The 25,320-nt window shown below is 42.5% G+C and overlaps 1 protein-coding gene across 4 annotated transcripts in view; it reads right to left on the bottom strand.

Annotated features, from left to right (window-relative positions):
• Positions 1-25,320, bottom strand: part of cpne5b (copine Vb) — a 66,212-nt gene that overhangs the window by 3,185 nt on the left and 37,707 nt on the right. For all 4 annotated transcript variants that reach the window (XM_019881292.1, XM_019881290.1, XM_019881293.1 and 1 more), the window contains 11 exons: positions 20,941-21,004; positions 15,970-16,073; positions 14,631-14,735; positions 9,034-9,075; positions 8,881-8,956; positions 6,808-6,861; positions 6,182-6,243; positions 4,792-4,838; positions 3,794-3,975; positions 3,564-3,688; positions 1,924-2,029 (listed from right to left, as the gene is read on the bottom strand). In XM_019881292.1, coding sequence (XP_019736851.1) covers positions 1,924-2,029; positions 3,564-3,688; positions 3,794-3,975; positions 4,792-4,838; positions 6,182-6,243; positions 6,808-6,861; positions 8,881-8,956; positions 9,034-9,075; positions 14,631-14,735; positions 15,970-16,073; positions 20,941-21,004 — 967 coding nt within the window. The remainder of the gene's footprint in view (positions 1-1,923; positions 2,030-3,563; positions 3,689-3,793; positions 3,976-4,791; positions 4,839-6,181; positions 6,244-6,807; positions 6,862-8,880; positions 8,957-9,033; positions 9,076-14,630; positions 14,736-15,969; positions 16,074-20,940; positions 21,005-25,320) is intronic.

Below are 25,320 nucleotides of genomic sequence, written 5' to 3'. Positions count from 1 at the left end.
AGGGGGGATGAGGGCGCGGGGGGGGGGGTCTCAAAAAGTCAATGTGTCTGCTAAAGGGAGTGATAATGGGAGACTGGTGAAACGAGTGAATAAATTCTTTATTGGTGAACAATATTATCGCAAAAACAGGGCGACCTGACTGCAGCTTTTTACTCTCATTTGTCTGGCCAATTAATGTGCCTCTTTTGGCATTGCTTCCCCAACCGCACATCAACGTAATAGTCAGTATTCAACACTTCTGTCAGTGCCTGTCCTCCCACACATACGCTGAAAGAAATGTGTGTGTGTGTGTGTGTGTGTGTGTGTGTGTGTGTGTGTGTGTGTGTGTGTGTGTAGCTAATGACATTAAAACCAAAAATAACCTGGCAGTATACCATGCCCTATTTTTTTCCCATGCCACTGACAGCCTGGAATCGGTGTAATGAAACAACAAAGGAACCATTCATTTTCTCAGCAACTCACTGCGGATGTGCTCATTCAATGCAAATGTCGCACACGCATATCCTTTAATGGAGGGGTGGGGGGTGGGGGTGGGGCTTTTCAAGATGTAGGTGGAAGCAGGCGCGCACAATTTTTCAGCATAAGATGTTTAAGATTTAGGTGACCTACCGTCCTCTATTTCGAACTTAGAAAACAGGCTGCTGCCAATATCTTACAATCAGCAAAGATTTTTACAAGACTTATTTTTACGATGGGTCTTTTGCCTGAAGTTATCCGATATAGGCTCTCGCTCCCCATGACCACGGACGCGATAAGCAATATGGATGGATGGATTGATTCTCACATCATGATGGGACATTTCCCTTTGTTGCTTCAGCGTTGTTTTTTTTCTCTCTTTCTTTCTTTTTTTTTTCCTTAGCAGGATCCCTCATACATCATTTCAAAGTTTCATTCAAGAATATCCCGGTTCCAATCTAAAGTGCAGCGCAGTGCTTTTGGCATGTGTGGCGAGATGAAGGGTAAAGACTGACAGTTAATAAGAAGACATGAGAGCGAAAGAAATCAAAGGCTGTGAAGGATTTGGTTCTATAGGGAAAGGGGTGACATGTCTGTTGAGAGCGGGATTTGATCCTGGAGAGGGGATGAGAATGAAAGAGACAGCAGAAGTCTTCGTATGTGTAGGCGAGTCAGTCTCACTTTCGCAAAGGGAGGTGGCAAAGGGGCCAGAGGGAAGGTGACAAGTGTTTGATGCATGTTTTTTTTTTTTGTAGACTAGCAAAAACGTTTGTAAACTCTCACACATCGAGGTTAATGACACATCCAAACAAAGTTGTGCAACTTTTTTCACATGCCATCCTTATTATTTTGAGGGGGGTGGGCACCTTGTCAGCATGTATAAAAGCAACTCCAAGTTCCAAAGAGGGTGAAAGCGGAACAGGCAAGCATCAGTCAGCAGTCATAGAAGAAACTGTGAGATAGAGCAGCAGGCAAGATCTTAAAAGGAAGGTGTGGCTGTTCTAATGTGTTGACTAACAGTCGCAAATTCCCTTTAAATCCAGTCTGCTGGGTGTTCTGAGCCCGCGGCTGGCTGGCTGGCTGGCTGGCTGCGGAGGAGGCGATAGGTGCTTCGTAGAAGAGAACAAGGCGAAAAGCTTCTATTCAAATAGAAAGAAAAAAAGTAGATTTGGGAGGGAGAAAGCGGTATGTTTTGTATTTACCCGATACGTTCTGTGATTTGTGGCAAATTGATGAGAGCGCGGGCGCTCAATGACCGTTACAAGCACACATTTGAACACATTTAGTAATGATTATAGTAATCCTTTGCTTGTTCCTTTAATAGGACACCTGGGGGGGATTGTGTAGAAATGTTAATGAATTAAATTAACCCCCTCCCTCTGCACCCCCCACCCGCCGCTTTCTTCATGAGCAGCATTTTGATGAAACTGTCTTTAACAAATCAGTCCCGGCCTTTCCCACACTTACATTAACAATGGCCTCTTTGGTCTGGGCCATGTCAGATATGACTCCGTCTGTGATGATGAGGAGCACAAAGTACTGGGAGCCGTCTTGCACTGACGCCGCGTACCTGCGCGCACACACACACACGCACACGCACACATATTTCATTAGACATGTCAAAGAGCAAACGACGATCACAATGTGCTTTGTCATGCAAAATACTCATCAGATAACCCTTATCGAAAAAAGATTCCGGAGTGTCAAATCAACTGTTCGATTCACAGATTGTCATCTTGTCCCGCCCATTTCTACCCGAGTACACTTTTTCATATGCTACATCAAACAAAGGTCGATTAGCTGCCGCATCAGTGAAAAAAGAAGGTGAAAGGATGATGTTTTAAACATGGATTTGCAGAAGGAAATGTTTGCATATACGCTTCACATCAGGCTATGGAGATTAATATTAGCTTTGAAGTGTTTTTTTTTTTTTTTTGATCATGTCACAATTTGTACATGAGAGTGTATGTCAGTGCATGTTAATGTTGACACATCCTGTCTCGTTTGTTCTGTCGACTAAATCAAGTCTCGGTCGACAGCTGCCATGTGATCTAAATTCATGTGCAAGCGGATGTCAAGTCCAATTTATTGTGTCTGTGTGTTTTTGGGTCTGCATCATTAAACGAGAGACTGTGGCACAGACTACTATCGGCACACTTGATTGATTTTATTTATTTTTTGATTTTAACTTTTTCATATTCAATACGACATCAGAACATTGCGAACGGGGGTTTTGAAATGAATTGAAGAAAAGAAAAATACCTGTCTGAATGCAGGATTTTCAAAGATGGCCCTGGAAAGTAATGAAGGCACAATTTCTTCCCTTCCTGTAATGTCTTGAACCCATCAAAAGATCTTTTTTTTTTTTCCTTTTCTTTCTTTGTCATTTATAAAAGCTCTTGAATGCACAGCTGATTTCTCATACTCATTTCGAACGTCATCTTTGTTGATGGATTTTCGAATGCTTCGAAGTCAAGGGCCCTATTTTGCTAGACTGGTGCTTCATCATTTTCCTGCCGGGGCAAATGGACAAATTCAGCGTGATTGTGAATTTGGTGGACACGCTACGTCTGACTGGGTGTTTCTGCCTCGCCCTCCTCAGCACATCTGCAAACATCACCAAAAGTAGGTTGAATTTTAAACGTCTCGAAAGCAGATTTGTTTTACAGCGCAGGTGGTCTAACGCGGTTTGGGTGTATTACATTGAGGCGCAGGATGACAGATTCGGTGCTACGCGGATGTGTGCGTTACCTGGCAATCGGTTAAGCGAATTAGAATCATCTTAAAAGTATTTTAATAAGGGGGAAGGAATTCACAGCACCTGCTCTCCTGTCTGGATCTTCCACTGTGCTGAACAGTATCTATCTTGCCCCCCTCCCCTCCCCCCCCTTAAAGGCATGACATTTTCCCACATGGTGCTCCACTTTCATGCAGAGCACTCATGCTAGACAGAACTTTATTTATAAATTTACGATGCGTGCTATTTTATTTGTTGTCTCATGCCTCAATTCCTTTGCATTCATAGAAATTATCGAGATGGAATACAACACCAGAGATGACTTGTTTTTACAAATTCCTACTACGCTTTGGTTCTTGTTACATTTTTGGCAACATGGTTCACCACTGGCGCAAAGTTGGTCGGCCCATACAGTTGTACCGTCTTCAGACTCTGGTGGTAGGCTTCCAAGATGCCTTCTATACCATTGCAGTAAGGATTCTCCATGTTTCCATTCTAAGGAGGGCGCACCAAACGACACTTTTAAGTTTCAGATAGAACTGAAACACAAAAGCAGAGTGGTCTCTGCGAGCTGCGAGGCTGAACGGAAAGTGACTTTACCAGAGGAAACTCGTGTGACACTCGTCCATCGGGGGGAAGTTTGGCTCCGAAGCCGAGAGCGGGAAACATCTTATCACTGTCATAATCCTGAATGATCTCCCCAACAGCCTTCAGTGCCATGGCATAGGCGTTCAGCTGGTAGGGGTTCATGTAGTGGAGTGAGGTGGACTGAGAGGGGTTACCTATTGAGCACACAACCAACACACAGCTGTCACCGAACGGCTGCGCTTCGGTCGTACAGATACAACACAGTCTTCAATTATATAACATTCATTGATCTAGTCAAACAACCTAGATGTCAAACAATTTGGAATTCAGACAACCTTTCAATGATTATTGGCGCTCACATAGGATTTGACAAAACATGACTGTGTGATTGTACTCTAAAACACGAAGGGAGCTATTATTGCTAAAACGATTCTACTGTGGCATCCTATACGACTGCATGACCTCATTACAATTCAAACCTCAACACATTCATTACTGTGCCAAGACTTGTTGGACAGCTTGTCAATAACTGTGACCTTTCTGAATATCCCGACTGCAATGGCATGTTCTTTGGTCATTCAAAATGAGCCATTCTTTGGAAATATAAAATCAATATATTGAACTTACAGATATCAATAACATAAACGCTAAATTAGGACTCCACAAGTACGACAATGACAGCGCTGCTGCTGTCATTATAAGTCAAAATACTGGACAGTATCATTCACTTTTGGGTTCAGTGTTGGGCCAATGGACAAAAAGAATAAACGGTGAGGGTAGCAACATTTTTTTTCATCAATTCTTGAAGGTTTTTGTCCGGTATTTTGCCAGCCATTCCCCTTATTTACCGTTTGGTGATGGAGCAAAGATCATCACTTGCAGGTGACAATGTACAGTATCCGACGGAGCCGCCCGCTTGTGTGCCTGCTTGTGATTGATTCCGCAGTCAAAGAGCGCTTCTATCTGTTCTGGCGCGACACAGCCCCGCACATACGCTTTGTATCACTCACCGTTAGATGCTGTGAAATCGATAGCCACAGTGAAATTGATCTGCGTCCTAGAAGGGGGGTGCAAAGGAAAACATGGGAAGAAAAATGTCGAGCTACAACAGGCAGGAATACGAAACGTCCCTCATCAAGTTTCATCAATGATTTCCGATGGTGCCAAAGGTCCAAAAGCCATCACGACTTCAATTTGTCAGTGCCGCGTGTCATATCTAGTCAAGCACAGAGCCGCAGTTGGCTCTGAAAGATTGAAGTGATTATATCTGCGTACTTATCCCACTTTCACCTCCACGAGGAGCAGCGGAAGGAGCAAGCGACGGCGCCAACCAGTAATTAAAGTGACGGAGCAGTTCAAGAACAAATCATAATCTAATTCTCCCTCGCTGATGAAGTTCTGCCTTCTTCTTGTTAATTTACGGGACAGTGACGAGATCTCGGGGGGTTTGGTGGGGGGCCCCAAATGACAGCCCCTCATTACATGTGAACGCCAGCCCGGGGGGGAAGGCAGCAGAATGATAACCAAATGAATGACTTAAAGATTCACATTAACCTTTCAGTTTTAGGCGGAGACTGAGAATATGCCAACGCCCGACCCTGCCAACCTGAGCATTAATTACACGCGATTGTATTATTCATGAGGCCTCTTCGATTGCATTCGCTACCCCGTCCGTGCGGTACGGTCGCTTTGCAAACTGGACTGCGGGAAATGCGGTGATAGTGATGCCATTCTTGAAACTCGCCGAAGAAATGACTGTTTTTGTGTGGTTATCTGCCTGCTTGTGCGCGCGTGTGTGTGGACTGTTGATTTAAAGGTCAGTATTAGGAAAGCTGTGACATTTTTTGGAGCCTCTTGTCACTTTGGTGAATCTCTGTTAAACGACCGCTTTCGACGACACTTGTTCACACTCCAGTCCCGATGAGTGTGACAAAATCCGACGCCAGAGACATTTGAGTGTTTAATTCTATTTAGAAACACATGCTTGTAGAATAATTCTTGTTGCTAGAATCATCTAATATGATCCTTATTATTTACATCTGGAGCATTTTGATATGTCTCTTCTGCCAAATAGATATTGCTGTTGCTATAAAGCTCCCCTTGAGCAACTTTAACCAATTGGTGAACGCATTTTGCAATCAGCAAAAGCAAAATTGTAACACTTTTTACCACTCCGAGTACCACCTCATAAATGATACCATAATTTCACGTAAACAATACATCCATCAGATGTCTTCACCTACTGCCGCGCATATTTGCACGGGACCTGCGATTCTTTGGCGACTGCATCTCTCAGCATGAATGAGTGAATTGCAACTCTGACGCTCATTTTGAAAAGCAAAGCTCAATAGCAGTGCTCAATCAAATCAGAGCCAGTCCGAGAACTAACTACTCACTTACCCTCCTTTGATGTAATCTAAGAACGTGAACTCTGACTCCACAGAGAATGAGAGCAGGGTGACCTAAAAGAAAGAATGAAAAAAATACAAATCAGATTGAACACGATCCCAATTTGGTTTGTTGGCCAAACAAACATGTCGAGTGAGTGCTCGCCGGAAGGTAAGAGATGGCTGCTGCTGGGTGATTCGTTTACTTTCTTCGAGACAAGTGTGTGTCAAGATGATTTGTATCGCTTATATTTGTATCCATCACTTGCACATGGCAGCACTAGCAAGGAGGCTTGGAGGGTGGAGGGGGGTGTTTATTGACACCTAACTCTGTGAGTTATGCCATTCTTTTTCTTTTTTCTTTTTTTTGAAGTACAATGATTTTTGTTTTTGGCACCCGATACTTAAAAGGAACAATGACCAAGTCCACAACTGGGTGAGATGTAAAGGATTAACGTGAACAAACTGTGGCGTACTCCACCTACTGTGGCTCCATCTGTGCCGTGTTCACCAAAAATAGTCAGTTTTCCCGACACTCTCCGGCAAATGTGATAATTGGGCGGAATCAGTGAACAATAGAAGTACGAGTGAAACACAAAAGAGGCAAATTTCCAGCCTTGATTGGGTGCAGACACTCACAGTTCCAGAGTTGACATATTTCTTTTTCTTCATTTTCTTCTTGGTATTTATAACCTATAGATTAAAAAATAGAAGAAACAATTCACATGACATGAAAGTAGCATTATTTAAAGATTATTGTTATAAAGCACCTCCTTGATTAATAGTTTGCTCCATGACAACGGAAGACAGTTAATTTTATTCAACTTCAATTTCCCTGTTTTTTTTTTCCATTCCTCCACAGGAAAATTTACAACCTATACTACATTAGAACAAGACACAAAGATGATTAGAGATTTGTACGCTGGCGTTTGAGTAAGTTCTGCAGATAATCTGCATAAAGCTTGGTTGTGCCGCTACAGTGTGTCCATCTCACAAAACATAAAGTCATTTGTAAAGCATTAAAATGCACCAAAGCCCGTTTAAAGTGATACTGATCGTCATGGTACGAGGAATCATCAAATCTCAAACCTTTTTTGGAGATAAAATATTTTGAGGAGAACACTTGCTTTTTTTTTTAATGGCATTTTTTTTTGTTGTTTTGTGAGGCAACCAGGAGAAATATTATTCAGCAACAGGAATGTAACTGACTGCAATGTCGCGGTAGCATTCGGATGAAAGGCGCGTACTGCGTGTGTTTTTCTTTGCTCAGTGCAATATGGCTGAGTTGTTACAATAATAAACGGAAGAAATAATAATAAAGAACTAGGGGAAAAAAGGTCCGAAAGTTGTGTGCGTGCGTGAGTATCTGAACGCACGCACAAGGTACAATAAAGAGCACTGATGAACACCTGATTAAACACTTTAGCCTTGGCGTCCTGTGCACGCCAACCATAGACGCAAACACTGACGTTTCCAAATACGATGCAGATCGATGGGTGGCGTGGACAGCAGGCTCAAGGTGCATGACTCACATTCAACCGGCTGGAGAACAAGAGAGAGATGTCAATTGTGAGACCAAAGACGTCTCAGCTCATTACTCTGATTCCCTACGGATGGGAGGCATGAAAGTGACAACCGCTCATTTAACATGGAGGGATGGCAATTTGTCTGACACCCTGAACAATCTGCTGATGCAAAAAAAAGTAAAAAGGCCTTTCAGACACCCTGGGAGGTAGAGAAGAAGCGGCAGTAACACATAATGGAGATGACATCCAAAAGACAGGTATTTATCCTTGATGTGAGACTAGTGAACCACAGCAGCATGAAGATCCTGACATGTCGTCTTTGTTGCTTTTCATAGATTGAAATATTTGCTATTGCTGTCTTAAAAGAAAGTTAAAAAAAAAAAAAAAAAAAGAGAACAATGTCTACGTCCATAAATATGGTTCTTATAAAAGTGATTGAGTATGTCTCCCAGACTTTGGAACCATAACTAAGTGAGACGGATTCGGAAGTAGACATCTAAATCAAGAGGTCTTAAATTGCGAGGCACTGACAAAACTGTTGTATTTCGTCATCCTTTTTCACTCAATGGTGTGAGCATCCAGGTGATTTTAGCGGAAGAATTTGACACAATTTAACCCCTTCAGGGACAACGGTTACTACAGTGGACACTTTATCGTGTTATAGGCTGCATGAAAGTGCGGCCCGGTGATCCAGTGGTTAGTGCGTCGACCTCACCGTGCAGAGGGTTCGATCCCGGCTCCGGCCTTTCTGTGTGGAGTTTGCATGTTCTCCCTGGGAATTGCTTGGGTTCTCTCCGGGTACTCCGGTTTCCTCCCACATAGTAAAACCACGCATGGCAGGTTAATGGAACATTCTGAATTGTCTCCTAGGTGTGAGTGTGAGCGTGGATGGTTGTTCCTCTCTGTGTGCCCTGCGATTGGCTGGCAACCGGTTTAGGGTGTCCCCCTACTGCCCGAAGACGGCTGGGATAGGCTCCAGCACCCCCCGCGACCCTTGTGAGGATAAAGCGGATCGGAAAATGGATGGATGGATGGATGGATGGATGGATGGATGGATGGATGGATGGTTAATGAGGAGGATATAATTTTTTCTTTTTTGCAAAATTTGATGTCATCCAGCATGACAATTTATTCAGGTGTTCATCTAGGTTTTAACGATGCACCTGAAAAAAAACAGACGAATTACCTCGTACACATTGAACTGACTCTGCCCTCGGGCTAACTCTCGGTAGCTGGTGGTGAAGTCCCCGATGAAGTCATGGCTGGGAAGAGGAAAAAGGTGCGAGTCAATTAGGGGTGACAAACAAACGGGCACCAAAGAAAGAGACAATCCACTCACCCGCCGTCTCTGTCCCAATCATACACCTCCACTTTGATTGTTCTGGAGAAAGAATTCAACAGTTACGTCAAACAGTCGTTTGGAAAGATGAGGAAAGTGTATTGGAGACCACTTACACATGACGGTCCCACTTGAACCAGCTTGCTACGGTTTTGTTTGCCAATTAAATTCACTTTGTACAGAAATTCTTCTCAAGAGCCGCATTGCCATCTGTCCTAATTTCATTGGATTCCTCCGTCCATATGTTCTCGCAAGAATTCAGACAAGCACGTTGAATCCTGCAACTGTGTTTGAAGAGGACTTTTATGCCAGCAAGACGAGAGCCAGGCAGGCAGACTGAACGTAACAAGTTTTCCCAGACGCAATTCTGGTGTGCAGAGGCTCTACAGGTAGCGTGGAAGAAGGAGCACATTTTGACGCAACTGACGGGAAGTTGGAACCGAGGACGGCTGTTTTTATTTGGTGTTTTAGAAAATTATACATGAACCGTTCGGCATAGGGATCGACAGCTAAGTGCCAATTGCATGATGGAAGGAGTGTTCTGAACCAAACATACCCTGGAAGAAAACGGTGTGGTGAATTTACTCAATTTTATTTCGTCAAGGTAGATTATCCATCAACACAATATTTTCAGTCCAAGCGTTTTTGGTTGCCTGTGGGCAGATGTTTTTTACTCGTACTGCAGTACAACACACGATATGAAGCAGAATGTTTTTGTCCCCCTAAGGATTGGCAGAGTAGATTTGCCCGCAGATCTCCAATTCCCAATAATGCCTGCTCTGTATATCATGAATTTTTTAGTGGAGTTTGCATTTCACTGTATATCATTTTGCTTTTACCCACCAATCTGAGTGGATTTTCCACCACTGCTTCAATCAATTAACAAAGACTATCCACATATATGGTGTAAAACGTGGAGAGGCGTTTAAGAGCATCGCATGTCAAGTGGAATCTTTTTACTGCAAACACATGATACTCTCAGAACACAACAGCGTTATATAATGAGAGATAATAATGTCATCCTGTGGAAGAAAGTGTCCACAGGTATCAGTATGACAAATACCAGACCGGTAATCGTATGGTCTGTGCAGTGTGCATTCCTGTGATGACTTATAATTTACCATGTTGAGTGTATTTTAGGCAGCCCAGTGACCCGGTGGTTAGCGCGTTGACCTAACAGTGCAGAAGTCGTGGGTTTGATATGCACTGCTAGTGGCTGGCGACCATTACTGGGCGTACCCCAGCTAACCAGTGAGCCAAATTGGGACAACCGATACACAAAACACATACTGGATGCATGGATGCATGGATGGATGGTTACACAGTGGACTGTTGAGGTTGGTACACTTCCTGCAATTCTCAGTAAAAACATGCCTCGAAAGTTGATCACAACACCGGAAAAAAAAAAACGGCAACGTGATTCTGATTCAAGTCAAGTCATATGATGAGTCTCTCAAGCTTGACGGAAGGCATCAATTTTATTCACAATACTTTACCACTATGGAAATTGTTTTTCAAAACACAAATGAATGAATGGTCAACCAATGGTCCCAGAACAAATCTAATTCAACCAGCGGGCTACCACTATGCATTCCTTAAAAACTGTAGAAAAGTGAAATTTGCCTTAAATACGTAACTTGCAAACTGTAGCACATGGAGAAGTCAGTCATTCAGGGAAAAAAAAATACCATCAGAAAAACAAGTTGCGACGTCGCACCGGTGCAGCAGGAAAGAAATGTTCCTGTGGAGCCAAGAGACGGAGGAAAAAACAAAATTTTGGGCACCTTCATATCTACGTTCCATTGATCTCATCGCAGTGCTTCTCATCCTTGCAATGTTGCCTGACGTAAGAAGTTCCACCAGCCTCGATTCAAAGAAAGCTGTCACAGAGGACCGAGGCCTAGAATAAGCCAAACTAGTTCTCTGCCATATGGCCTCGGTTGCTGTGTGGTGACAGGTTGGTCCTTTGAGGTTATCTTCAAGCATGTGCTTGTCACTTTGGTGGTGGCAACACGATGCCTCTTCTCTCAATTGCAAAAAGACAGTGGAATAAATTAGACGGCATCGAAAAATTGAGATAAAGTGGTAATAACCTCTCATTAGACTGCTTTGTGGACAAGAATTAAATTAAAGCTTGTGCGCACGGTGTTACACAGATTCGAGACCAAGAGAGACATTATTATTATTATTTTCATCGTGATTTCAAATTTAAAACATGGATCATAAGAGTTTTGGATCCTTTTGTGCCTCCCTTGAACTCACAGAACAATATGCACTCCAGAACTAATCTGCCACGGTTATCTGCTGCTATTCTCAGACTTCTTTAATGAAATGACTCATCTCCAGTAATGGAGGGACATGTGATTGAGAGAGTAAAAAAAAAAAAAAAAAGTGGAGTACATTTAACAGTGAACCATTCTTCGGCTGTAATTACAAAGATCTCCTTGTAATATTTGCCACAGATGAAAAAGGAAAACTTCGGAGTCACGGTGCTTGTATATGGACGAAATGAGCTTTAGGGAGGTTTTAATTAAATCACGAAGGTACATTCATTTATGAACTGTTGCTCAAAAGCCTGGGGGAATTGTGTCAAATCTCATTAAAGATTCGAATAACAATAACTATTACTATTATAATTATATTATAGAAATCGTCATAATCATCACCATTATCATCCACAACACAGGTGTCAAAGTCAAGGCCCGGGGGCCAGATCTGGCCCGCCACATCGTTTTATGTGGCCCGCGAAAGCAAATCAAGCATGTCAAGTTCCATGATGCCTGCTAAAGTCTGAACCAAAATGTCAAATTGTCATATGTAATCCACAATGATAGTCATTATTCTTGACTTCTGATTTTAAAACTAGTTATTCATCAATTTGTTGTGTGCTGTGTGTGTAATATGTAGAGGTGATTAAACATTTATATGGTTTCCCAAAATTCATAACGGCCCGCCAAGGCAAATTGAAACTACAATGTGGCCGAGTGTGCGTTTCCGTCCCGCTTCACGTCTCCAATATATTTCCAGACACTCTTAATATGCACTCTCATTTTCACTCTAATTATATAAATACTAGTCAGGCTAATGTATTTAATACTTGCGGTACATATTTAGTTTCATTTGAGCCCTAAAAACACTAATGGAAGAAGCGTAAAGCAGACTGTTACTTCGTCTCAATGAAGAACATGTACAAGAGCACACAAAAACGACATACCATGCATATAAGTTGCCCAATGACGTCACTATGCAACTCAGGTTCGTATAAATTGGGGGATGGGTGAGTCATGCCTGCCACCCATGCGTTTCACTGAGTGCCATTTTAGCCGTGCTCCAAAAAGTTTCATGCTATATTTCCACAATTGGATACTACATAGTTCCCAGTCTTTGCACATTTTCGGCAATCATTTTTAGATATCTGCTACGCATTTAAAAGCAAATCGTCGCTGCCCTGTGAAAAACGTGTACGCCCATTTTTAATTGAATAAAAAAATGTATATTAATAAGATAAGATAAGATAACCTTTATTTGTCCCACACTGGGGGAATTTGGGATGTCCGAAACACGGAGCGTCTTAAATACACTTGGTTGCTATTGGTGATTGGCTTCTTCTTCGTGGGTGCCACATTCAGAATTCCGCATTGATGGCAACATTACATGGCGTCGGTTGACACAAACACACACTGTAAATATGAACAGGAAAAATAAGCAAGCGTATAACCTGTTTCTATGCTGCCTTGGTCATATTTCAAGACCTGCAGCGTTTCCAACTGTTTCAGCTTGTGACTTGTCACATTCCATTACTCACTCCATGTTTGTGAACACAGGATGTGTGTGTGTGTGTGTGTGTGTGTGTGTGTGTGTGTGTGTGTGTGTGTGTGTGTGTGTGTGTGTGTGTGTTCCCGGCTTTGATGCCCACCTCACTCCCAAGTGTATGATCGACTCTGACAGGTTAGTGACCCCTTTTGGAGCTCATGTGTAATACACAATCCCCACCCCCCACCCCCCAATATTTTGTTACATGTTGCAGCTCCTCCTCTAAGAATGCGCAGCTCTCATCCATTCTGTCTGCACGGGTTTGATCTCGCACACGTCCTTTATTTTCACAGCATCCCCCTTAATTAGAGTTCAACTGGAGGTACACGCATGACGACAAAAACAAGAATCGCACAAAAACTTTCTTGCCGTCCAGAGAAGAAAACGTGCCTGTCACTTTTATTTCATATTGCTCCTTCCTGATTTAGCCTTTTTTTTCCCCTTACTATCACGGATATCTAAATCAAATGCAGACAGCTCAGCAAGGTGAAAAATCCCCTATAACACGATGTGTCTTTATTAATGATATGCCAAATAAGACAAGAGAAATCCATCGCAGCATTAGATTCTGTCGCAGCGCAGTCCAACGGATGCTAAAGGTCAATGTAATGAGGAAATTCATTAGTTCATTCAAATTAATTCAATGTAATTCCATGTTACGTCTCATTTGTATTGTCTAATGACAAGGCCCTCCATTTACTGTTTTGCAAAAAAAAAAAAAATAACTGAACTTGCTCAACCCCGTCACTCTTGAACTTTAACTGAAAACATGAAACTAAATCATTTGTTTTTTATATTATTCGACAAACTCAAGTGGAAGGATTGCTGGCATACAAAAAATATATATATCAGTGTTTCCTAAATAGAGACACAAACAGAAATGAACGATCAGGGTGGAAAACGGTCTCTAAGAGCCCACTTCACAGATCTGTGCTCTCCCTGGCAAACTTTATACCATCTGTCCATGGAGGTCTGCTTGCAGTTCCCTACAAAGGTACTTTGCACACTTTAAATTCCTCCATGGAGTCCAGAAAATCAGTTTCTGTTCCCGCCATGTCAAGGATTGTGCCTATTGTTTGCTGATTTGAAAGCCTCTTCTATTCTCGCTGGATCATTTCAGTTGTGTTCACGCCCACAACGGCGCAAAATGCTCATTTTTAACCGCGCCCAGCTGCGTGCATATGTAACAATAACAAAACTCAGTCCAGTCCGCCCCTCCACAGATTTAGACCTCGCCTCATGCTATCCTTCAACGGGGGATGAAAATAAAATCCTTTAAATGAATTAAATTAAATTTAATTAGTGGTTACACGATGGCACTCATTGTGTGCTTTCAAGTAAGAATCAATACTGAGTAGTAATGTACGAATGTAGCTACTGTACAGTACAATAGTGTGACTGTGACAAAAAAAACAAACAAAAAAAACTTTACAGTGCAACATGTTAAGACGAGATTGATTCTTGCTGGTTACAAGCATCCTTACGTTTGATGCTTGTTGTTCAGTAATAGCTGCCATCAGTACAGTGGACAATGTTGGAGGTATACTGATCGGGGGCCGTGGAGGTCATCGATAGATTACTCCAGCGGGAATCAATGAGGTTACATGATGTGGATGGGGTTATCAAGGTGTGTGTGTGTGTGTGTGTGTGTGTGTGTGTGTGTGTGTGTGTGTGTGTGTGTGTGTGTGTGTGTGTGCAGGCAGGTCATCTGACTTGCCTGACTATGTCGAAAATCGAGAGGAGTAGTGCAAGAGACAGCAGGCAGCTTTGTTGCCCAGGCTTACCTGTCATAGTCGCCATTGCAGAGTGCTCGGACAGGAATAGTAAATGGCTGCCACACCGGGTTTAACGTGTTCTTCACCACCTCTGTTTTATGGCAGATCGTAAAGCTAGACAGAAAGAGTGTAGAGGAGGAGGCAAGAGTTAAAGTGGCAGTGAAAAGAATTTGCTCATTAATTCCCTTTATGCAGACGTGAGAGATAAATATGCAAATAAGGGGAGGAGGAGTGTGCAACGGAAAGGACAGAGGCTCCAATGCGGGGACACTTTAAATAGGGGCTGTGTCCGGCCGGCTTTGTTTATTTCTTGGCCGGTCTCCCAGTTATATTGTTTTACAGACCCCGGAGAATTATGTCATATCTGAGTCTGACTCTCTCAACCAAGCCCTCCTGTGCCACTGGATTTCTGCTATCTACAATGCTTCACAGAGCATAAATCCCTATTAAATACCGCAAACCATCCTCTCACAAAGCAACAAGGCGTGTCACTTTTATTTGGATTACTTGTGCTCCACTAAGTGCCACAAGCATTAGAAACCCCCGTAAGTCTGTTAGGTACTCGGCCCCATAATATGTTCTTCCTTGCGGCCCAAAAAAGCTACAAGAGTGCTAATGAGGCGTTAAAGGATACACGGAACTGTTTGATGGGAAAAATTTGGTTTTTGATGTGTGCTTTTTGCATGAATTACCTCTCCTATATGGCGTATGCTCTCTCGGAGTCATTTATGCAAGCCAAGTTGTTTGTGGTGCTGATGTGACCAGTGCCTCTGTACGTAGGAAGTTGTGCACGACTCGTTAAACACTGCAGCTCCTACTATAGTGTCCATACAGTCCAATGCACGCTCACGTGGGCGATTTTATAGTTCGACTGCATCTTCTCCTCACTTCAAGATGGTTTACATATTGGGGCAGCAGCAGTTGCATTTGTAAGGACCTGATTTTAAGATCGGAGTGTGGAAGGTTGGAATCCTGCTGTGGAACAGAATATGGGATTTATGATTAGCTGCTGGAGACGCGCGGTAATTCACTTCCAGAGTGCCGCAGGGTTGCCCTTCAGCTTTTATTGTTTTTCTGACTGACATTAACTGTTCAACGCTTCCAAATCTTCCAACCTGCTCGCCCTCTCCTTTTTTAAAAGTCTTGGGCTAAGACAAATTCACTGTGGAAACAAGTTGGTGAAATATGACAAAGGAAATACAGTCCGGGATCTTGTTGTAGTAGCGGCCGCTGTTAGCTAGCTAAAATTAGCACTGGGATTCTTCTTGTACATAGCATACCGTTTTTTTTCTCATCATACCATAAAATCGATTGATAGATAGATAGATAGATAGAGACAATTACTTACGTTCCATCTTCATTGCTTCTGTAGAAAACCATAAACGGATCTGATTTCCCAAAGAAGTCCTTCTTGTCTAACTTGTTGGCACAGAACTGCATAGTGGCGCTATCCTAGCATGTGAGCAGATGGGGAGAATAATAAGCAGAGTAAGGCGGCGTAAGATAAGTACCATTAAAAATTGTATTCCGGTGGAGGTGGATTATGTTGTGTGGATTTTGCACGCCGCATGCATTCACACAACATTATATTAGAGTGACAATTTACAACAACAACTGCAAAGCTATTACGCAGTAAAAATCAATGAGTTGAGAAATGAAAATGTCAAAATAATGATATTTTTGGATTGTTACAAGTAATTCCATGTGAAAATGGCCCTTGCAGTCAAACAGGAGATGTTCTTTGGTCACCATGTTACGAATTACATCTTTTTTTTTTACTTAGTTCACCATATAAGGTATCTATGAAGCTGAACTTATTTTATTTTATCGATTCAGGTAAGACAGCTGACCGTGCTTCTCATTTGGTGAAAGACATGACAACAGCACGGCTCCTCTGATGAATAAATTAATTGGATGATTAAAACTAAGTTCTCAATTGACATCGACAAGAAAAAGGAACAATATTACCGTGACCATATATGAGGCAAAAGTGCTGCTGAGAGATTAATTCATGCTGAAAACTTTTTCTTTCCCTCTGCCTTATTGTGCACCCCCCACATAGTTTATCATGTAGGGCTTAGAGCATGTCCAAATATAAATCATTGGCAAGCCTTTAAGGCTTGAGGTACTTTCTTAATGTTCCCCTCCCAGTGGCTGTCTCTTATTGTGTGCAGAAAAAGAGGCCTGACTAACGCTTGGATGCACGCTGCGGCTAATCTACGCGATACAGTGTTCATTACAGTACTTTCGCACACTTTCACAATAAATTGCTGTTGTTGTCATCATCGCCTGAGGTCGTACACCAGGCAGCCAGCGCTCTACTAATGATAGCTTGATAGCTTTTTAATGTCACAGCTTGCACCTCGTGTCAGCCGGTGTGCCGGGTGGCATATCAGTTAAGGGATGGATGCGAGGTTCCAAATGTGACAGATTTTATGCGAGTGTTTCTGCCCGCTCAGATTCCTGGTTCCGTTTTCCCCCCACAGTGACCTCCTGCTTGCGTTTTTTAAATTTTTTTTTTTTTTTTTTTTTTATCATCACTTCCAGCCAGGCACTTTGCAGCAAGCATGAACCACTCCAGTAACGAGAGGAACTTCATCTGCCTGCTTTCCTTCACCCTGGGGGTATATACAGTACCTACTGCACATCTGCCACATTTGACACTGGCGTTTTGCAGAGATCATTCCATTTCATCTCGGTACACATTCATCTCACATGCTCTTCACTGTAAGACACATGAACAGCTGTGTATCGTGCTACATGCAAGATGATCGAAAAATGAGGCGCATTATACTGAAAGGTGTTTATATGTTTGAAAATTATTCATACTCATGCACTCAATGCCGTTTCATCTTTCCTCGGAGATAGCGATACTGTATGTACTGTATATGCCTGCATAATTACAGCAGGAGTTGCTCACTGTGTTTCTCATGGGGATGGAACTCTACAGGCTAAGAGCCTCGAAGGCTGACAGGAGGTGACAGCTACCGCTGACTCAAAAGCATTTTGATGTATGTCGTAGTATAGACATTTCAGGAATTTACAATACGATTAAAAATGGCATCGACAGGGCTTTTTGGGTATTTTTCTCAGATCCTACCTTGTACTCTAAGCTTCAGAGCAAACCGTGGGAACCCTAAAACCATTTAATTTTTTTCATCTATCCATCCATCCATTCATTTATCTGTACCAGAAGCTAGCGAGTGCTTGCGTGACCATGTGAATCTTATTCAGATCGGAAACCTCTTCTGCGCTGAATTTAAATGGGATGAGGGCAGCCGATTCAAGCCGAATCAAGTCGTCTGTGTTCACTCCCACAATGGCGCAAACGTCCACTTCTAACGGTGCCCGTCATGGAAAAAAACTACCAAAAAAATGAAAACCCCACCCATGCACAGAGTTAGATGAAACTTAACGCAGGACTTGCGCAGGACATGAACATGAGGTACTCTTAAAAGATGTGTGACAACAAGCATCCCACGTTGTTTAAGTCTGTCATAGAAAGTGGAGTGGTTCTCTTTTTCCAACCAGTTTCTATTCTCTCTTTCCTTGAATATTTTGTGTGAAACAAGCCACCTAGCGTGTTAGTTTATGTTCCAACCTTTTAGCTGAGGAAGAACAAAATTCTCACCCCCGCGGCAGTACCCATAGATGATTTTATCAGCCATTTAAAACATGTTTTACCTTTTATATAACACAATACCATGCCTTTTTGAAAGGACAAAGGAAACCCTCTTATCAATTCATGCATTTTAAAGTACACGTATTCTCAGAAAACTTTATTCTTTCTCTTGTCTTGGGGGCAACTTGCAAACCCGTGTCATATTCCGATAGATTAATCCAGAAGCAAGTGGCAAAACAAAAGCAAGACCTGCTTCTTCTTCTTCTTCTTCTTCCCAGCACATTAAAGACACTGTTCTCGGCTTCCCCATTCGTCTTCCCGAGCATTACAACGGTGTTGCTGCTGCTGCTGCCCTCATTCAGCCAGAGTAAAAGGACACACATACAAAGGGAAGTGCTACTGCGGTAATAGGCGCATGAAAATATTTATGGCGATGAACAGTGTTGGGGATATTAAATATGCATCTGCTCCTGCCTCATTAATGTTCTGTAGCACACACTTGCATTCTTGCTCAGATGGAAGATCAACGGCATCGGTTAATGTGGAGGCAATCAACTATCAATATTTAAACCCTGTGTGTGAGTGTGTCCTGTCCATCAGCAAGTCGCCCTCCCACTCAAACGACCTCATCATTTCTATTAATTCTCTCAGATTATATTTTTAATCATATTTGGTGTGATCCATATCAAGCTGCATCGAAATACGCAAAGTGCTTTCAGGCTGCACTCGCTTGTCTGCAGAATAATCAGTGGGCAAGAAAATTGGATAAGAAAACAAATGAAAGGTACAAACAAATGAAACAAATGAAACGTTTTTACTTAAGCTTCTTTTTTCCACGGTTGGAACCCCTTGTCAGCCTTTTGTGGTGAACTGAAATAATCACCTGAAAAGAGTTTGAGCTGTGAATTTAAAGTTGGCCTTACAAATGATTTGAACATTTGCCGTTTGGGTCATGGTCAGATGGCTTTCTCACAAAATGAACCACGACAGAGTTTGCTTTGTACTGAATGGTCTCTGGCTGGTTGGTACCAGATTATCAAATGTACTCCACTATGGCGGGAGGGAGGGGAATGAAGTAGATGATCCAAATGCACTAAAGGATGAAAATAGTTTCGCATTGCAACGAGGGATTCAATTAAAGGATAACGTTTGCAAAAAGTGAGTGTTTCTGCTTGAGTGTGTGTACGTGTGCTCTGTATGGGGACAAGGTCAGGCTGGGCTGCGTTTTAATTAAGCAAATCTCGGTCTCACACTGTCATTATCCAAGCTGATTTTGGAGGTACGAGTTGGTACCTGCAGGGTGTGAAATAATCCTATATCGATTCACTTCACTGTGTTTGTTTCATCCTTTGTGAGACTAATGTGCGCACACACACACACACACACACACACACACACACACACACACACACACACACACACACACACACGCGGCCGCTGTAATTTTTCATCTTTTAATTGCACATTTGCTTTGGTTTTCAATATTGCACATCTGCCCCCCCCCCACTCTCCCTTTCATTGCCTCCCTGCCTCTGTCTTTGCACAATTTGTTCAGTTTCACTCTCTTGCTTTCCAATATCCTGCTCTAATGTGTGTGCGGTGAGTTCAGTGGAGCACATCTCCAGCTTCAGACCGCAGGCTTAGTCGAGAGAATGATCAGCATTCACCTCATCATGTCGCCGGGCCATTTCATTCAACAATGTGCCACTCCACTGGGTGACAACAGATGTCCTGTCTGCTGTGTTGTGAGAGGGGTGAACGGGTCAGAACTAGCCGCCAGCATAAACACGCAACCATATATGGGTTGGGAGATAAAATAACTTGATATCAATGGGTGGGGTATTTGGCAATGTCTGTAATGTGAATCCAGCGGTGAAAATAGGGTCGCTGCGTTTCTTGCCCCCCCCCACCCCCCCACCACACACACACACACACACACACACACACACGCACACACACACACACACACACACACACATATTTCCCCATCTGACTGAGTGCTCCCGTAAATGCGTACAAGTAGCTACTGGCCATCACCTCATTCTGCCGCCGGTCATCATGGTAAAACAAAAACGGTGTGTGCATTGGGACACTCCACATTTAAAGGAGGGCGGGGTCAGTCGTGGCTCATTCGACAAGGGCCAGCAAAACAAAAGTTTGGTAGGCGTGCACAAGTTTCTGCTTCGCCCAATCAAGTCAAAGTATTGTCCAAAATGTCCCGCCTTTCCCCAGCAGATCACATTGGAGCAGTCCCAGATTGATGGTGTGGAGAACTCCTTTGAGTGATTCATGTGATCACTCTGGCTCTTGCCACGTTACCTCCCCTCAGGGACCAAAGAAATTGCTGGGATTGCTGCTGGTTGAAGTTGATATATCGTTGTATCTATTTAACCATAAAAAGGGTTTCACAATTTGATGTCAAGCATAATTTTTGTTTTTTTTTGTCTTGAGAGCAGTGTTTTCCCATCCTTTACTGAGCCAAGGCTCATATTTTACATTCGAAAAAGACCACCGAAAAAGATGTATATGCCGTACGCCTGTATTGATGTTGTCGTCTCATTTTACTCCCAAATGTACTCACGAAATGTGAAATCTGGCAGTGTTTAGTAAATCCGTGATCGATATTCTGCGGTATGAATAGCATTTCAAGCAACTTCTGCAAAGGGTCAATTATGATAATAATGATGGTTTACTTACTCTGCAGTTGCTCAGCTCCTCTGCAGACAGGATGATGGTGCCGCATTTCTTCCCCGGGATCCCGCTGTGGTAGGATAGCCGAAAGATTTTATGATCAGTGACAACAATTAATTAGAGCATCATTCATGCTCGGCAACATTGAATTCATATTTTGTGGCTTTGGCAGTTGTGCTGTGCCAAGGTCACCTCTGTATCTAGCATTTACGGGAACATATGTCACTCTCTGGCTGAACGTAGCAATATAGCTCGCTGCTATGCATTGGAGAAAACGCTCACCGGCCACAACAGTTGGTAAACCTGTAGAATACCATCAGAAAAAAAGCATACGCCACAAAGTACAGGTACTTGAAAGCAGCGCTGCATATTAGAAATACACCAACGAAATCCAACCACCATAACACAAATACAGTTTCACAGAATAATGAAGAAATATGACTCTGACAGGTACCTAATAAAGAGTCTGATAAGTCGTTGGAAAAGTGGCCCAACTTAAAAAGAAAATATATATATATTGGAATATTTCTCTCTCTCTCTCTCTCCCCGGCTCATTCCTAAATGGAAGATGAACAAACACGAGTCTGATCACTCATGAGCCAAAAGACAATGAGTGCCACATTGAACATTTAACATCAAACGAGGCTTGCACTGTTATCTCATGCAAATTGAGGTCGTGATCTGCATGTGTTCATTTGCATGTTTTTAAATGGCCCAGATCAAATGATTATCAAACAAAAAGAAAAATGTAAGAAGCAGAAAGTATGGTCTGTTATCTGCAATATACGCCATATCCTAAATATACCATCCATACCGTATTTGTGCTTATTTATTCATTTATAAATTGTACTAATTACATTACCCGCGATACAGAATTCACAATACTTTCCAGATTTGGGGGAGAAATAATGTGAGCGCAGTAATATTGGACAACATACAGTCAAAACTGTGCGCAATATCATGATTTACCAAAGTTAAAAGCCAAATGATTTCAGTGATGCAAGAGACCAAAATAGCCTGCAGGCCGCATCATTCAATTTATTTGCAAATCCATCTTTGACATTTTAGTTGGCTCTTAAAAGTACTGTGGGCCTCGGAAATCAGAGTTGTTGGCCGCCAACATTGCAGAGCGGCCGGGAGACTAATAATGTTCATCTCCTTAATAATTCATTGGCGAGTTTACTGTCACAAATATTCCCATTAAATATGTGCCAGACCATACATTGTGCGACTTGCTGAAAACGTACTCCAAAAACTTTTAACAGCCTTATTAAAACTTGGTTCTGCTCAGAAAAACGAATTGGGCTGTGGAAGTCTATTTTGCTCTACAAAGCGGCTGTCTGTACCGCTGGGTCCTCTCGCCTTAAATGTTGTTCGTGCACTCGCTGGCGACAAACATTTGTTGCCTGTGCCAGTGTAGATATTCTTAAAAATGGTTTCTATTGTTACCTCCACTCCCGTTTGTTCTCTCCTAAAAAGAATTGTCATCTGTGTTGTGTTGATTACCCCAGCCGAGTTATACATGCCCACTAAAGCCCACCCACCACCCCTCCCCTCCACCGCCCTCCCCAATGGTGCTTTGAAAGCATAACAGCGCAATCATTTTGTGGTTTCTATTCAATATGTGGCATTTGGTTGGAAACAGCAGGCCATCAAATTTTTGTGTGTGTCTCATCTGAGGATTATTAAGGTTGCTGCTGATATTTTACAAGTTGATGAATGACCTTGTTAATCATTTGCGTGTCACGGTAAGCGGCGAGTGTCCTATTAGTTTGGAAATATCACAGAAGGCGGGACTGTAACAGCAGGAGCTCCATCTCAAGGACGTGGAGGATAAGAACGTAATAATGAGTCAATCTGTGGGAGTTTTGTTAACATAATTGCGCCGTAGAGCCGACGTTTTACAACGCTCACCCACAACATTTGTTGAAACGTGCTTAAACATTCATTTTGAAAGATCACATTTAAAAATGTAACGTTCAATTTCCTCAATATATATACTTCTTTACCGTGGTAGTTTTACAGGGATGCATTAAACACCAAATCTCTCGAGAGGGTCAAAATATGTCATGCGCCGTATTTCTTCGAGCACATTCACTGTTATCATTTGCTGTGACTTGGATTATTCTTTTGCAAAGAAGACAAGGAACGTTGAAATGACTCCCTATCAGTTTTTTTGGGTGGAAATTTAAAACATTTTATGAGACTGCACCTATGACTTCTAATGTGATGCACCCAAAAGGGGGGAACCATGAACACGACTCGGCTTCCTTCTGGTTTACAGGCGCTGAACAAAGTGCTCTCCAGCTGTGTGCAGAGGTACAAAGTCAACTCGGAGGAGACATTTACGCCACACATTGAAAGACCTCCATCAACGTTCAGGCATGGAGGAAAAAAAAAATCCCTGTCAAGTGATGTGAGAAGCTGTGAGTGCTTTTTGGCACCAAGAATTCAATGTAAACACCCACTCGACAAAAAACATCATCAGCCACTGGCCAGGAGGTAGAGCCTTGAAACGAGCTCGTGCGGATTTCACCAGATGTGTCTGAAGGTTGTGAAATCCAACAATCAAAAAGTATAAAAGAGGCTATGCTTTGCGAAATAATGGATGCACGCTTGACAAGGAACTTCAAGATGCTCAACCGTGTACTGATGTACTATTTGGTAATGAAATATTCATGCCACAAATGATATGAAGAGAGGAAATCTTCATTGGTTCTAGTCAGCATTTAATCTACAATATTTAATCCAAAATATTTTTGCATTTTTTGGCGACCGGTAATTTTTATAGCCATATTTTTGCATATCATGATCATCACGGCCATCCCATGACATCACACATCACAAGGGTTGTGGGGGGTACTGGAGCCCATCCCAGCTGTCTTTGGGCAGTAGGCGGCGGACACCCTGAACCGGTTGCAAGCCAATTGCAGGGCACACAGAGACAAACAACCATCTGCACTCACACTCGCACCTAAGGACAATTTAGAGTGTTCAATCATCTTGCCATGCATGTTTTTGGAATGTGGGAGGAAACCGGAGTACCCGGAGAAAACCCACGCAGGCACATGGAGAACATGCAAACTCCACACAGGAAGGCCGGAGCCGGGATTGAACCCACGACCTCTGCACTGTGAGGTCAATGCGCTAACCACTGGACCAACGGGCTGCCATCCCATAACAGTCCATCTTAAATGACTGTCTGTCCTTAGCTGTATCTAGACATTCTTATTTCACTATTAGATGCCTCATCTCAGAGCTATTAGAAAGACGAGATGGAAAATTATTGAACGCAAATCTAATTTGAACCTCACTATCGATTTGCCACAGCAAAAAGCAAGACTCCAGTTCTGGGAGGAGAGATCTCTTGAGGATGTCACGCCAGATGATGGTGCTTCTTCAAATGACCAAAAACAATGAAATGGAATATTCATCTCATAAATGTATCTGGAAGGTGGTGCCGGAACCGTAACGTTAAAGAGCTCACCTTGCAATAACTGAGGGTGAGCGAAAGAAAAGACCTCATGTATGAGTGTCACTGAGGATGGAGTCAGTTAAATGGTGCATGTATAATAGAACCGGCCCATCCATTAGCGCAACGCTTCAAAGACTCTGCATACATACATTAGTTTTTGAACCTCTGGCATTAAAGCAGCACGAGGAATAATTGGGTTGTTTGTTGGCTTTGCCTACATTATTGATGTCTAACATACTTTTTCGGTCAAGCCTCTGCGGTTACTTCGAGGTCAACATGGAAAGGCCAGACGGTAACGATGCGAAGCCAATGAAAATAAGCGGCGTTCTTTTTGAGGGCGCAAAGGGTTGATCCCTGTGAATCCTGCCTAGCAACAAGTGACATTGAAACATGTGCTATGACAAAGAAGTGAATTAACCTGATTACCTCACCAGTGGTAATTTTTTAAAAAAGTCTACAGTCCTCAGAAACATGTTATATATATATATTTTAAATGACTTTTATTCCCTTGTATCGGAGCATTAGTGTGACAGTTTGATGACAGCTATTCACAGTCAGATGTTCAAAGTCAAGCTTCCGTTCACAGACAAGGAGCACTCGAGATAACCAGTTGAAAGTGAGATTGTGCTGGATGTTGTCCAGAAGTGCACTTTGGCAAAGAGCCACGGTTAAAAAAAAAAAAAAAAAAAAGAACCCAAACAGTATCTCATTGATTCAACAGTGCAATTGAGAACATCAAACCTTCCCTGAAAATCGGTCCACAGAAACGACCTCTGACTTGACTTAAAAAAAGAAGAAGTCAAGAAGTAGACAATTAAGTCTTTCCATGACATTAGAAAATAGATTTTTTTTTTTTTTTAGCTCTTTGTTACACAAAAGCCACAAATATAATATAGAAGTCGCAGGGTTTT

Source organism: Hippocampus comes, unplaced genomic scaffold (assembly GCF_001891065.2).
Source record: "Hippocampus comes isolate QL1 unplaced genomic scaffold, H_comes_QL1_v1.1 scaffold68, whole genome shotgun sequence".
NCBI lineage: Eukaryota > Metazoa > Chordata > Actinopteri > Syngnathiformes > Syngnathidae > Hippocampus > Hippocampus comes.
This window is presented reverse-complemented; position numbering and strand designations above follow the sequence as displayed.